At 30.5% G+C, this 16,732-nt stretch overlaps 1 protein-coding gene across 6 annotated transcripts in view; it reads left to right on the top strand.

The window, feature by feature from the left end:
- LOC143233996 (calcium/calmodulin-dependent protein kinase type II delta chain-like) overlaps positions 1-16,732 on the top strand; it is a 159,032-nt gene that overhangs the window by 137,162 nt on the left and 5,138 nt on the right. For 3 of the 6 annotated variants that reach the window (XM_076470979.1, XM_076470977.1, XM_076470976.1), the window contains 7 exons: positions 2,776-2,865; positions 7,362-7,415; positions 9,767-9,844; positions 10,518-10,550; positions 11,698-11,773; positions 12,320-12,414; positions 13,697-13,811. In XM_076470979.1, coding sequence (XP_076327094.1) covers positions 2,776-2,865; positions 7,362-7,415; positions 9,767-9,844; positions 10,518-10,550; positions 11,698-11,773; positions 12,320-12,414; positions 13,697-13,811 — 541 coding nt within the window. The remainder of the gene's footprint in view (positions 1-2,775; positions 2,866-7,361; positions 7,416-9,766; positions 9,845-10,517; positions 10,551-11,697; positions 11,774-12,319; positions 12,415-13,696; positions 13,812-16,732) is intronic. The other 3 variants (XM_076470978.1, XM_076470980.1, XM_076470981.1) reach the window with 3 other exon arrangements.

The raw sequence follows: 16,732 nt of genomic DNA, 5'->3' as shown, positions 1-16,732 counted from the left end.
TGAAAAGGCCCTGGCGTGACCAGGTGGTTGAGGTACTCAACTCATAATCTGAAGGTCACTGTTCAAATCCACGTCACACCAAACATGCTTGCCCTTTCAGCCATGTGGGCTTTATAAAGTTATGATCAATCCCACTATTCATTGGTAAAAGAGTAGCCCAAGAGTTGGCGGTGGGTGGTGATGACTAGCTGCCTTTACTCTAATCTTTCACTGCTAAATTAAGGATGGCTAGCACAGATAGCCTGTAGCTTTGCACGAAATCCAAAACCATAATGAACAAAAGGAACTTGTTTTTCAAAATTTCCTGAACATGTTCACCATGCTCTTAAAATGTTTCTAATACATAAGTGTTATCAGTTAGAATTACAAAATTACAAGCAAACATTAAGTTCATTATTGAACTTTCACAATGGTTTTAGGAAATGTTTCTAATACACGAATTTTATTTAATAAAAATAACAAGTGATTTTCACTAGTTATTATCCATTACATTCATACCACAAATAGTTATAGATTTCAGCTCAAATTACTAGTGAATTCACAGATTGTATTGTTACACATTATTATTCATTTTAGATGAGTCCTACTTATTACATTATGTATGTCACATATTACTACTTCAAATAACCTGAATTTTAATTTGAGCTTAGTAGTTAATTAAATGTTAATATGTATTAAATTTATGTTATTTGCCAACAAGATTGATGCACACAATTTCCTTTTTTTAACATGAATATATTTTAATATACAAATATCAAAACAGTAGATTTTATAATAATAGTTATTACTAATAGTTATTACAAATTATGGTTTATATACAACAGTTTTACAAACTTACAGACAATACTGAGTTTTTATATCTGACTTAGAAACTAAATATTTTATCAATGGTCCAAGTCCATGCTGGGCAAATCAATTATGAGTTGATATTATTGCATCTTGTTTATGCTATCTAGCTGTTGTTTCTTGATTGGCCTCACACTAGGTACAAGCTGACTCCTTCCAGTGAAGATATTTGATGTCTTCATAGAAATTCTAACATCCAAAGTAATGCACTGAAGTCGAGCAGTTTTTAATGTTTAAAATCTATAACATTTCTGGTCTAATTCTGTAGTCTTCTGATTAATAGACATTAATTACAATTACAGCTTCCTAGGCTTATAACGTACTGACTGTAGCTGTCCAATATTATTCTCTTCCTCATGGTTAGCTGCTTTTTATAGGAATCACAAGTGTTTATAGAAATTTCAAAAATATTCTTGTTTGCTTTTGTCAAACAAATACTGTTGCTTCTCCCTTTAAAGAATTCTTTACAAGTCTCAAGATCAGGTGGAACCTGTGCAATACACAGTGAAGAATATATGTCACATGCAAAAAAGAAAACTATTCAGAAACAAACATAAGCATTAAAATAAATGTACAACAGTAAATCTGTTACAGTATGTAAAAGATAAAGCTAACATTTAAAGACAGTTATTATAGTGTGACATTGTATTACCTGGGCATATGTAATTGTAAAATCATATACAGTTAAATATGCACACATTTTGTGTTATCAGTTATACGTACATGTAGATGAAAGTTTATAAACATGTTTCTTGTTATGCCTCAACCAACATTCCTGTCTGTTGTTACAAGTAAGAGTTTTGTCTTTCTATATCCATTTGACTCTTATTGCAACATTTTGGTAACAAAGATGGAATATATTAATGTAAGAAACATCATGAATAAAAATTTTGTTCGAGTTATTTTTGCTTCTTTGTTGTTTGTGAAGTAACAGTTACAAAACTGTGATGTCAAGTATCCAGAAGTTTCTCCTACAAGATAAATGTTGCCAACATGTTTTATATCTTTAGTATTCTTGCCTTTATATAGAGGTCAAGTAATACATTCATAACAGCAACAACCCTATTTAAACCACAGTAAATAAATTGTAAAGGTGACAGTTTAGGAGCTAATAGTAATATAAAACATTAAATAGAATAAAACGAGCACAGGTCTGTCATATTATCTACAAAGAAATAATAAATACTTCCCATAAAAGGGACATGTCATGCCATCTATAACAGATCAGTCAGCAGTGACTTTGGTAGGTCCTCAGACTTATGACTTAGTAAAAGATCCTGTATACTTACTGAATCAGTTAACAGCAGCATTTAGTGCATAGTCATGCTCAATTATGATGAAACCTGAACTTCGTAGCATGTGATGATGGCATTTTATGTAAAGAGGCACAGAGTGGTTCTTTTACTGTGCCTTTAGAAAAACTATCATACACAGAGAAAGCTGTTATCAAAAGAGAGGAAATGTCATCTTAATGACATAATAGATGAGAGTGCAACCACTGAAGTTTGTCGTATTGCTACACTATCCGTAATGATCAATGCATTTCATAAAGATTGATAATTATTGAGACAACAAACGATTATGACTATTAAACAATAAATCCATTAAATAGTTGAAAATTAACTGATTTATGTAATGGATTATTCTAAGTTATAAAATACTAATTTAATACTTGAATTCATTTCTTGCACTCTGTCTGCTTCCATCTTCAATTTAATTTATAGATTGCTTATTTCAACCTTCATGAATGATATGTTAAATCTTATTCCATGGTGTGTAAGTGTTAATGTGCACATTGCATATTTTTGTTATATGAAAACTGTAGAGTATATCTTTCTTTCACACTTTTGCATCATTATTACAAACCTTAATGATTAAGTATAGTCTTGTGTTTGATTGTATGTTTATTTGATTCTTTGTGTCCATTAGGTCGAAGCATTATAAATAAAAAAGGTGAAGGAGCTCATGTTAAAGAATCAACTGACAGTAGTACAACCTTGGAGGAAGAAGATGTTAGAGGTAGCATTTTATATGCAATTTATATTCATCCTGAATTGTTAATGTGACCTTTCTATGCTGATATGTCGTATGTTTAACATGTGTCAATTTTTGCCACATTCAAACCTTCCTACAACTATTAATTTTTTTTCTTTTCTCTTTAAACTTCATTCTCTTCTTGCCTCAGTAAATTAACTCTGTGCAGCAAATTATGTGACTAATTGCATGATGAGTTCATGTTACTAAAATAATAAAGAAACCTGTGAATTTACATATTCACAGTCTTCATAGACATAGGGCAAGATGCAGTACAGCAAGTATAAGTATATCACACTCTCACGTTTTGAAATGTTTTACTCTCAGTACAGTAAGAACAGAGTCTGTTTACAAATTTATATTATTTTCGTAGCAGTATCAATGGGATTTTAAATTTTACTGTCCTGGAATGGTATTTTTCTGCAATCTAATTCATCTTTAACACTTCTGTTCATAAGAATTTGCCCTTTATGAGTTTTAGGTTGATTGTACTTTAGTGAATTTATACTTACATCGATGTGAAAGTTTTCTTTTTCATAATTATAGTAGATGCTTAACTATATTGTTCACCTGTCTTTATGTCCAAATAAACTGACTTGTATGATCAATATCACATACAGCAGCCATATATTATGTTCATATTTTTTGCACTTGCCCCAAAAAAACAAAACATGGTTAGCATGTTTGTTTATTTGATAATTTATTACACTATGTAACATAACTTTTGTTTCTGATAGTATGTGTTATTTCCTAATTTCTCATGCTGTAAAAGTACAGAAAATGGCCATTATTCCCTTCAAACTTTGCTTTTGTGACTTGGATAATGAAATTTAGAAATTACCCTATTTTTTATGTAAAAATGGGCAAATTTGCATAAAGTCTGAATAAAACAACATATGAATTAAGATTTCCGTGTATTTATACTAAAGGTATCAAAAATGTTTAGAAGTGAGTAGTTTTTTGAGATTTGCAACTGTAATGTAAATCACTTTCATGTATCAGCCCCCAAATATAGTCACCCATCATGTTTTTGTTATACATTCCTTGGTAGCAGCATTCAAAGTCCAGTATATCTTGGTGGAAGCACTTGCCTTGCTCCTATGAGTATGCTCCCATGTTATCCTTGAATTTATAAAGATGAGTGTCAAGGATATGGACTTTCAGGGACATCCTGCAGCCCATTTTACCATAGTTCTTCACCAAAGCCTCAACCAGCTCCACATAATTTTAGGCCTTGTAATTGCCCAAGAAGCCTCAAACCACTGTGACAAAGATGCCCCAAGCTTTTTCTTCCTTCTTACTAAGCTTCTTGTAGAATTCTGTGCACCCCAGGATCTTCTTTATTTGTGGTCCAACGAAGACACCAACTTTGACCTTTGCCTCAGACAGCTCAGAGAAGAAGTCTCAAAGGTACTTGAAGGCTGCAGACTATTTATCAAGAGCTGTGACAAGTTGTTTCACAAGACCCAGTTTTATGTGCAATGAAGGGAACAACACTTTCTGGAGGTTCACTAATGGCTCACACTTGACATTGTGCCTCCCCACAGAGAACTCTGTCTGTTGCGGCCAGTGCTTCCTGTTGTAGTGCACTGTGGTGTCTCTACTGTTCCAAAGGCAGAGATAACAGGGAAACGTGTTAAAGCCTGCTTGGAGACTCATCAGGAATGCCACCATTTTGAAGTCTCTGATAACCTCCCAGCCATACTCATTATACTTCAAAGCAGATGCTGTCAGAGTACTTTTTACCTCTTGTCTTGATAAATTTGCCACAATGTAGCAGAATGCTTGCAGCCTCTTGATGCCATCTCTGATAAAATCAGATAGATCTACGTGTTCACTTAGGCAGCTAGAACTAAACTGAAGTGGTGAGTGGTGAGCCCCTGTATGTGTATATATATTACTATGGAAAATTCTGAAAGGTTTTTGAAAATTTTTGAAAGTTTGAGAAAATTCTCTATTGGCTACACAGCACTGAATCTACCCAGAATGTTCTGGAAAATGGGTAAATTTGAAAATTTCATTGCCCAGGACACAAAAGCAAAGTTTAAAGAGAAAAATAGGTTTTTTTCATTTACTTTAGGCATAAGCAATTGGGAAATAGCACTTTTGCCCATGAACAAAAAAAAGTAAAAACTTTGCATGGTGTTATTGGTTTTTGTTTTTTTTTATTCTTTGTATTTTCTGCATTTAATCTAAAACTGTATTTAAAACATTCAATGTTTGCAAGTATTTATTTTAGTATATAAAGTTTTTTTTCTGACACAAAAAAATGGTAAAACCACTCTTACCAACAGAAGCTAGAAGATGTTCTTAATGTTTCTGAGAGGAACCATTTTATTTCTTATTTAATGAATTTTTCACTAGTTCACTCCTGAGAAAATTAAGCTTGGTGCCCTTGTTCCTTACCATACTGATCTATGTCATTCATGGTAATATCTGAAACCATATAACAATGTAATTTGTATGTAAATACCTTAGCCTGTAGTGTGTATTGTTTTTTAGACCATCTATAACTATAAACAAGAACTTCCAAGCAAAAGTGTGTAATAATATGTCTTTGATACTGTATCTACAATATTCAGTACCAATGAAGCCTTCACAGAGTATTATAGCTCTCCATTCTGGCTAGCAGACATCATGTCTTCAATTAACTCTGTCATACATCCATCATGCATGAATATTTATCTATCCATACGTATATTTATCATATGTTCAGAGTGTGCAGTTACGTTAATTTTTGTATTGTTCAAATAAACATGGCAAGTAAAAACTGTTAAATCTTGATGTATTTTGATATTTTCCAGCTACATTTGTAATATCCACTCTCTTTAAACTGTATTCATAACTTTTTTGACTACTCATATCTGACGTTGCGGGGTCTTACTTCATATAACTTGGTTCATACGTTGTACATCCATTATTACAATGCTCAACATATCTTTATGTACTCTATGTTAAACTTAATGTTTCTCCTTACTCATATTTTTAATAGAATCTGTAACAAAGCTCATAATGTCCTTATAAGTAAATTGAATCAACATTTCTACACAAAATTATTTTATGTTTATAGTTAAAACTATACTCATTATATATATTTTTATACTAATATTTATGTTTTATTATATTATATTTTATTATCCCATTCTTTACTAAATTCTTTGTGTGTGTCTTTTTTTAATTATTATTAACATTTCTTTATGTGTCCCAGCTATTTTTGCTATAAATATTATAATATTTTACATGTTTCTGTATCCACTAATAACCACCTTCAGCCAGGAATTTTCTATTTTACTTTACATATAAAGTATAACTTAGAAAATATTGATGTAAAAATGAAGATGATGCCAGTAGTAGAAAAATTTATGCTAGTATTCAGTAGTTCTATACATATACATGGTATCCCTGTAAAACGAATGAAATAATTACATTAAAAATTTGAAGGTGAGCTAGGAAGGTTGAAACATTGTTCTCTGCTTTATTAGTAAAAGTGATAATACCCATACCAGCCCCTTTTCAGGCACATTTTTATTTCAAGAAGTAATTACATTGTGTAAAGTGAGAACCTTTGCTAGCTATTTATGAAACAAAAAGATGTCTTAAGTAATAATAAAGGATTGTTGCTTAATCTCATCTTTGTTAACATATGCTCCAAATAACCTACTTACAATAAGATATGTTGCTAGAAATAGTGTAAACCATTTGAACCATTTACTTGTGTGGTTCTCTACTGTATATACAAATATAGAACTATATTAAAACTTCACCACATGCATGAAATAGTGTAATATCTGAAATTTAGCTGCATATTTTATAAAATTTTGCTTTTCATGATTCCTGTTGATTAATATAAGACATGAATGCGTACAACTATGGTATTTTTAGGTAAAACAAATTTCCCACAAGTGTTAAATAGGAAAACCTGCAAGTAACTGCAAATTCAATCAACAAAAGGAGTGTGTTTTGTAATAAATAACTTCACTGAGATCTTTCAAGAATAAAATACTGAGCCTAGAAAAAACTAAATAAATTAATAAAATCATTAATATAACAAATAAATGGAAAATATAGTGTGGGTGTGTGTATATGTAGCTTTCCAGATAACTCCACACCTTTCTCTCGTTTGTGATTAATTCCCTTAGGTCTAATGCATTATTCTTAAAAAAATAATGTTCATTTGATGTTCTCTTAGCAGAAATTGGCAACTGGCTAAAGAAAGCATATCTAAATTGAACGTAATAAACTTACTTTCTTTCTCCAATTAACAGTATCACCTTGTGACCTTTGTTCTTTTGACTTATTGGGTGGCCCACAAAGGACATTAAAGTGCAAATGTTTTAAAGCTTATAATGATTTTACTTGTTCTATACGTTGCAAAATAATTTTTTCTTGTTTTATTCTTTTTACTTGTAACTACTTAACTTTGCTATTACGTATGCTCTTTTTATTACCACCTTAAATTTTCTTTCTGGCCGTCATCATAGACAGTAACTCTTCTGGTCCAGATCGAAGCAAAACTGTCATCCATGTTGATTCAGGTAGGCAGGTGAAGTTTACTCTATTCATTGTATTGTTGATCATTTCTTAAACATTTATCTGGAAGTATTATTTTATCCATGTGATTTAAAAACATTCAAGGAAAATGATTTGTTCCACTTTATTATATTTTCATTCTCTAGTTCAATTTCAGTTTTATTTTTGTTTTCTTACATTATTGCTCTTAGAAATCTTTCAAAATGTCTTCACATTTTTGTCTCCTTATTTGATTCTATCAACCTTTTGCCTACTACTTCAGTATCAGAGTACTTTATGTTGCATTATGTTTGATAAACCATTCAAACTTTAGTACCTTATATATATTTAGATTAAAACAACAATAATAATAATAATAATAAAACTACTTTCATATGATTTATTGTTTTATTTTTTAATTGACCAAGATCTTGTTTATCTTTGCCTTGTTTATAGTTCAGCATAAATGTTTTTGTTAATGTATACTGGATCATGGTTTACCACAAGTACCTTATTTTCAGAAAACAAATAGTAATATGTACTAAGCAAATATATCTATGTAAAACATTCTAAACATTTTTTAAAACCATACATATTAAAAGCTGTTTTCATTAGTTATTCCCCCTCCAGTAACTCACTGGGTAACTCTGAAATCTTATAATGCTTAAAATTAGCTAACATTACTTGCATTGAACATAATACAAATATTCTGTTGGTTAGCACCGTGCTAAATAACAAGTAAACCATAATTATGACCTTGGTCATAACTTACAAAGTAGGTTAAATTTAAAAATAACACATACTTAAATATGTCAGTATGTTTATATACATGCTATACAGTTTTATAGCTCTCTTTTTACTTTACTTTTGTGTAATTTTCAGATTGAAACTAACAGGATAGAAAAATTGTTTGGCTCTAGAAATTAGTTTTCAATAATTTTAGTCTTTCTAGCCATCTAGTTATTTTCATGGTGTTATTTAAGGCTTTTGAGCTTCCTGTTATTTCAATATGAGTTTAGTACATATTTTTGTACAGAGGTAACTGAATTTTTTCTCAATTCTAAGAGACTTGTAGTCATAAAACAGTTACTTTTGAAGATTGTTTGCTGTTAAACTAGCTCAGTCTATCACTCTTGTGAGTTTGTTGTACTTAAAATAGTACACAAATGGTTACTAATTTTTTTCAAGTAACTAAAGTTCCAATGGCACCTTTAAAAAATATTCATTTATTTATAACCTTATTGTTTTGGTGCAAGTGCTATACAATTAAGTAAAAATTAAGCATTGTCCTTGAAAAGAAAAAATAACAAAATGAGGCAGAATTGATTTTTTTCAAGTACTGACTAAAGAGATGTTTAACCGAATCGCCATGCACTCACACCTGTGAGGACAGTTAAATATTGTACTTGCAGAAGGAAAGGTATCGAAAAACAATTTTGATATTCACATCTTTCTTCAACTAACTTATTTTTTTGTTTCATGATTAAAAGAAATTATATTAAGATTATAGTTTTGACTATTTTTAAAACTATACTAATGCCCCACTGAGTTCCACCTCTGGGACCAATCAGTATTTGTCACCCCAGGGTTGTCCAGTTTGATTTTTACTGGACTACATACAACTTAGCATTTAGATGTAAATAGCCACTAACTTAAGTGGCAAAACAGACTTGTCTGTTTTTTAATAAATACTTGAGTGTTTAGCTGCATTAAGTGTTGCAAAAATATCAGTAAACTACAACTACTTGGATCTTTCTCTTAATTATAGATTTGAGTGAGATATGTATCATAAATTAGATTGTTTGTTGAATAAAGGCGAAAGAAAATGATTTTTACTGCTTAAAAGTCTTTTATTTTTTTTACGTGATATGGTGATAAGACTTATACAAGAACATGTCAAGAGTCTGTGAAACATTTCATTACTAGTCATGAAAACTCACTTGTGCTTGCTATGTGTAAACATTTTTGGTGTTTGTTTAAGAAATAATATTTCCAGCAATAGTATACTGAATACAAGTTGAATTGGCAGAAATTTATTTTAAGAAAACTGAGAACCTATGAGATTTTCTTATGTTTGTCTAAAAACATAAACACATTTCTCTGAATTAATATATAGCTTTTAAATAACAACAAATTTCATGACATGTAAAGTTAAGTTGTCAAATCTACTCAATTGGTGGGCAAAGGGTTGGTAGAAATATTTGCTTCTTTCTTTTATTTAATTTATATTAGATGGATGTACAAATATCTGTATTCAACTTTTTCTTTATACCTTGCATTTACCAGTAAAAGCCCCTTAGATTATTATTTGTTTTAGCTTCATTTGCTTTATGTTCACCTGGCTTGGTGTGCTCTTTCTTCTTTTATGTTTTTAAAGTCAAAGCTCCAATTCCTGACAGTAAACTCGTAGCCAAGCCTGAATCTGAGCCTGGCCAACTCTCTTCCTTTATTCGAGGTGGGTACCTCTTTCATTGTGAACTGATAGCCTTCCTTAAGTATTTTATTTTGCCCCATGGTTTACTTCAGCTTTAAAAGGTTGCTTAGGGTCTAGTTATATCACAGTTTCTAAGATGCCATTAAATTAATAAGTTAATCTTATTGTATTTGAGGAAGGATTACTTGAGTGAAAAAAGAGTGTTACCAACCAATGATCTGTAATCATATCTCATAATTACAAACATTACTTAAACGTTGTTGCACTGGGAAAAATACTAACTCGGAGATATAATGTTTATATGTTTCACATTAATATATCTAGGAATAAATACCATATATCTAATAATTTTTGGTTACAAATACTGCAACTCTCAATTATTAGTAGCAATATAATTTGAAAATTAGCTAATGCAACTTACTTAAACAAATATGAAATAAAACATAATTTTTAGTTACTTTTTTATATCACAGGTTAATTGCAGTTATTATGTCATGCTTAACCCAGTTGCTTTAGAATATGAAATAATTTTGAAGTGTGGTCTTTTATAGGAAGTACAGTAGAAGAACAGTGTTTGATACAGTCATATGATAAACTATGAAGTATCTTTTGTTTTTAAATTTTTCCTACTTCCTCTTTGTAGATAGCTGTTAGTGTCCTTGCTTTACTTACTTGTCTTTCTTTGTCCCTTTAGCCATAAGGATTAATAAGGTTGGTTCGATTGATCGTAAGTATCATGTTATTTTCTTGATCAACCTTATTCTATTTAGTGTGTGTATTGTAAACATTCATAGTGTATATTTATCTATATTACTTTTCTGTATTTTTGTTGCAATATCTTTGTACTGTTTGTTTTTGTATTCAAGTACTTCTTGTTGGATATACAAATGAAGGATTTCCTTTAAACTGACAACCAAGCATGATTTTATTTGTCAAACCCACAACTTTATTTTATGTTCTATGATAAAATAAAGAGAAATCTGTTAAGCAATTTCATACGAGGCATTTATAAAGTTTTTTTTTATCGTATTAGAAAATTTAGGCATCAACGTTATGTCACTAAAACATTAAACATGCTAACATTACATAAGACCAGGGGCATAACCTTATTGGAATGGAATTATCAAATCAAACAGGCATTGAAAAGTAATTTTGCATCTCACTTATATATGAGAATGTCATAAAGATGTGAAACTACAAAAATCTATTATTTATTGCAGGAAAAGAGAATTCTTTAGTGTCACTACCAGTCTTCCATATTACAAGATGCATGTGTGATGTCACTTTCAAAAAATAAAGTTTCTATTAGTTTGCCCTTAGCATCACATCAAAATTTAGTATATCTTTATTTGCAAATAATGGAAGACCAGATTGAAATTGTTGTGATTGCATCTCACTTGAAATACTTTAAGGATCTCCGTATTATATACGTTTTTGATCTATGAGCCCTTGATTTTCAGTTGTTTTTACTGTATACAAATGTAATGACACCTCGGTTTTATGAAATTTGGTTATGTGTCCTCTTAGATAAATATGTATCATCTTCATTCTATGTAACTCTTTCAAGGCTGAATACCTTTCCTGTGTCCCTGTTATGTACAATGTAATTCTTATATTTACAAGATGAAGTTATAACCATAAGTGATATCATTCTTTAAGTTGCATATATTTAATTATTATATTTCCTTTCAACATGTTTATGGATAACTTGTAAGGTAAAAGTGAAATTTTAAACTATTAACCATCATATTACTGTTATTTTGTATGTAAATTTATCATCATTATAAACATAATTATTCCTATTATCATGTAATTGTGGTATTATACAGGTGGTTATATAAATAACTGATTGTTTTCAAACATTGTCTTTGAAGCACACAAGTCAGAAATCATAAGAATGACAGAGCTGCTTATCGAGGCCACAAACAATGGGGATTTTGAACGTTACACGTAAGAAATAATATATTTTGACTGGAAATTCTAGGTGACAGTTATTATCTGCATTCACATTAAAACAACTTGGTTCAATTTGATAAAATTATTTACTGTCAACAGTATATCAGCTGAATATATTCCACCTTTTGTTGAAATGTTATATAGTTTATCAAAAATATCGAGAAAAATTTGAAATGTTTCAAGTTTTACTACTATCTAAGATCTGTATAATCAAACAAAATACTCCAAATTGTTAGAAAATTATTATTATTATTGTTTTTTTAGTTTTGGATTTGTATGTTAAAAATATATTTTAAAAATCAAATTAAGAAATATGTTTTAGTAGGAGTATTTTTTGCTTAGTTGTGTAATTTCTTTTTAATATTATTTTATCCAAATATATTTACAAAACAGAAGTTAACTTAACAATTTTATTTTTTGTGAGATAGTAATTTACAGTATTTTTTCAATTTTATAATAAATACCAGTCAAGATGTAATAATAGGTTGGTGTGATTTCGTTGGTAGAGGTAAAATATTCAGTTTCATTTTATTTTTTCAGGAAATACTGTGATCCCCAAATAACAGCCTTTGAACCTGAAGCCTTGGGTAATTTAGTTGAAGGGGTGGATTTTCATAAATTTTACTTCAATAGTGGTAAATGAGTAATTTGTGTCGTTTTTATTACAGAAATACTTAAATGTTGTTTTTAATTCCTTTTAATGAACATTGGAATACTTTTAATGTATAAATATATCAGTTTTAAACCATGACTTCAGGTCAATTTAAGTGATGAATATTATCAGGTCTTAAGTGTTTGTTGGATATAGACTTTCAAATTCCAAGATTCAAAATGTTACAAGTGAAGCTTTGTTTTTGCAATAACTAAAATTGATATGTTAAGCATGATTTGATACAATGTCCTTTCTTACCCAAATATATGACCAAACCACTTGTATAATAAAGTTTTAACAGTCAAAAACTGAAGTTTTCATTTCATTGATTTATTCAAGTATTTTTAAAATGAGCAATGCAAAATACTCTTTGTAAACCATGCCAAAATTAAATTTTCTATTGTATTAGAAATAGATAGTAATAGCAGTACACTGTCTTTCATTCTGAAGCCAAACAAGTTTTAACTCTGTATTCCAGCTTACATATTAGTACAGGTGTTTTGTTTAAATGATTTTAGGTTTAATCCTGGAAACATGTACTGTGATGAACAGTGTTTTTTGAGAAATATATATGAAGATATTTAGTTACTGCAACTTGCAATAAAAAAATAACTTGCAACTTTCCATTATTGTATACATTATTGCATTTAAATCTAATTTGGAAATTATAATATTTAAAGATATCATTATTTTGACCAAAAGAAATTTGAAATAAAGCATGATTTGTTAAACAACAATTGAGAACACAAATAACTGTACCAGTTTTATCTTTTTCTTTTGTTTTAGTATCCTGAATTTTTTTTCACAGATTTTCAGTAAAGGCAAAAACAAAATTTATTATAACACATATATATGCAAAAATGGCTCGTTTGGGTTGAGAAAATATTTTACATAGAAGAGCGAACAACGTTTCGACCTTCTTCGGTCATCATCAGGTTCTCAACCCAAATGAGCCATTTTTGCATATATATTTCTCTACAAGTGGGTTTTCTCGACATCACTGATTATTATAACACAATTTACAGTTGCCCAGGAATCCACTTATCTTTGTACAGCTTAGATGATTTACTTTTGCCTTGGTTTAGGTGGAATATATCAGTTTTAAATGCTTATTAAAGTGATTTCTGCCCTTGATGTCAGTCTTGCCTTATTTTATTTTATCTCATCCATATTTGTAATAGCACAGTGGTTTTTGAAATTACCACACTAAATAACTTTCATAGTGGATATAAAATCACTATATTAATGTTTTTTTTATTTTGAAGTTTCAGGAAGAAATTGCAAGCATATAAATACAACAGTTCTCAATCCTACAGTCCATCTACTCGGTGAAGACAGTGCATGTATTGCCTATGTACTCCTTACACAGTATGTGAATAAGTAAGTGGTTAACATCATATATGGTATGTACAGTAAAGCATGTGATGGCCAGGATAGTGAATGATCTGCATGAGTTTTGGACTTGAAGCCCTGGTAACTCAGTTAATAGAAACATCAATCAATAATCTTGGAGTCCTGGGTTCAAGTCTTGATCAGGTCAGATTTGCTTTTCATTCAGATGTCATTATAGTCTCTCATAAGTAGACTATCTTCCTGCAGAGAAAGTATGTATTACTCAACTTAAAAATGTGATTATTCTAAATGTGAAAATAATGAACTCTGGTGAATCTGCACACTGAAAACATTTTTATCTTTTACTTCATTATGTATTGGTTTTATATTTATGTACTCTTAATTTAAACATCAGTGATCCTTGGGTGGGTTCATATGGGGCAGCAACCCCAAATAATCAACTGTTTTATTGGATAGTTGTTTTGTGTTCTGTTTGACCTGATTTATACAGGACACCTAATGACTGTTACATTATTAAGTGATGTTTTTTTCTGAATTCTGGTGCCTATTATCTGATTGGTCAAAGCTACAGAGAGGATGTGTACTCTGAATATAGTTTTGGAATTCTCAAATTAAATTCATCCCAATTTTTACAGTTTATTTCATATACTGAGAGCATCAAGACTTTGTTGGCAAAGACCAGTTCTTCTTTCATCACAATCCTCGCCTGCTCATATACTGTTTTAACTTTACTTAAACATAGATTTTAACTCCTTTTATTTTGTAGTAGTCCTTCTTTACAACAGTTTTGTGTACTTATCTTTTCCTTCAAATAAACCATTTCATTTTGACTTCTGTGTGTTTGTTTTAGAATTTCATGCAAATTTGCATGTGGGTTATTTGTACAAGCCATCCCTAATGTAGCAGTGTGAGACTAGAGGGAAGGCAGCTAGTCATCACCACCCATTCCCAACTCTTGAGCTACTCTTTTACCAATGAATACTGGGATTGACCATCACATTATAATGCCCTCATGGCTGAAAGGACAGTTATGTTTGGTGTGACAGGGATTCAAACCAGGGATTCAAATTGTGAGTAGAATGTCTTAACCACCTGGTCATGCTGGGCCCATTTTTTACTGCATCACTTTCATTTAACCTGCAACAAATAGCTACATGTTACACTTGCCCTTTTTTGTATATTAGGTTCATGAGACTTATTTTTTGTGGTTATTGAGTGACTTTGAGTTATCATAAATAATATCAGTCAAACACATTTTGGTGTCATCAACCAAGATCTAATTATTGTAGAAGAGATAACTGGCTTGTTTCTTTGATTCTTCTGAATTATTTTGCCTCTTGGGCTCTTTGTGAAATATTATTCAACACATGTCTGTGCACCTTAAAAAGACCTTTAGCAGAGAAGAAGAGAGCTAGCTGAGCTGAGGATAAGATCAGAGGAATTTTGATTAACTCAGAGATGTCCTCTTTTGAATATTGAGTGTTTCCCTGCACTACACAGATTTCTAGAACTTTATGCTGTATATGTCTGATTCATCAGTCAATTTAGGTAGCATTAGCTCAATTTGAAGGCATAGAGGTGGAGAGCTACAAAAATAAATAAATGTGGCCAACCATGTATTTGCTGAGACCAATAGAGGAATCAGTACAGTTAGCTGTAGAAATAATTATTCAGCACAATAGACACTCCTCATTGAATAATGAATTCATAAGCAGCCACAGATTAGTTACAGTGAGCAAACCAAGTTTACCAACTTAGCTTTCACAAATATGGTTGCAGTCACAGCAATTACATGAATTGCCATCATGGCTCACATGTATCCTGGAATAAGTCAGAAGCCTTCTCACTACAGTAAGAAAAACAATAATGATTTACACCAATTTAAACGTAATTTTTAACTTGTCTTAGGTAGAGATACCATTAATACAGTAACATACAGCTTGAGAAACCAGGATTGAAAAATTAACTTTTTGCAGAATATTTAAATTCCAGCCACTAGAAAAGAGCTAATGCTGACAATAATTAAAAAGTCACTGCCTTGAAATGAAAGATACAATGGTAAGAAGTAGTGTATATAAGTACTACGTAGAGTGCTTACAATCCTTGTTAGTTGATGAATTCAAGTTCTTATGTCACCAGATAGAAAAAGCAGCAAAAATACAAAAGAAAATGGGTTAAGATGGTGAAAGAACATCAGTCTGAGCAAGAAAACTAGGTATAGCTGTGGTAAATTTTAGCAATATGTAAATCATCCAGGTACAGTTGGATTGAAACTTACTTGATATAGTTACATTGTACCCTACTCGATCTTATGTATGGAAAATAATTACATTGTAACTGTAACATGGAGCAGAGATATGTCCATATCCTGGAGCTTGCTCTTAGATTAGTCGATACTGGTTTATTCCATTTGCTTCGTTTAAAAGCAGTTCAACTCATTTATTTACATTTCATTCCTTACTTTTGTAGTAATCCTAACATCACTTTTGTATTTTTTTTTCATATTGCTCTAAGTAACTTTTAATTTTATTTTAAAGAAAACTACAAAATCAGCACAACCTAACACAATGATACAGAGTGAACCATGTGACAACTATTGTTAGAACAGCATATCATTCTTTTCAGTATTGATTCCTTTATGTATTTTAATTTCATTTTTAATGTTTATGTATATATTATGTTAAGAAAAAAAAACAAAAACAGATGCACAATTTCCTAACTTTGTTACAAACTCGTTTTTATTTCACCCATTCAACAGATGGATACTCCAGCCAATATTCTATAATTAAGATGTCTTAAAACTTTTTTACAGACTATGAAAGAGACTGATGTGTGGCTGTAGTCAGTGTCACTTGAACAACTGTAAAAATCAGGAAGTTTTCATTTCATACTGTATTTACAACTTCAGTTTATAAGACACTAGTATCACAATGGTGTTGGGAGTTAAA

The sequence above is a fragment of the Tachypleus tridentatus genome, chromosome 12, assembly GCF_004210375.1.
Source record: "Tachypleus tridentatus isolate NWPU-2018 chromosome 12, ASM421037v1, whole genome shotgun sequence".
Lineage (NCBI taxonomy): Eukaryota > Metazoa > Arthropoda > Merostomata > Xiphosura > Limulidae > Tachypleus > Tachypleus tridentatus.
The sequence above is the reverse complement of the archived record's forward strand: the minus strand, read 5'-3'. Positions and strand labels throughout refer to the sequence as shown.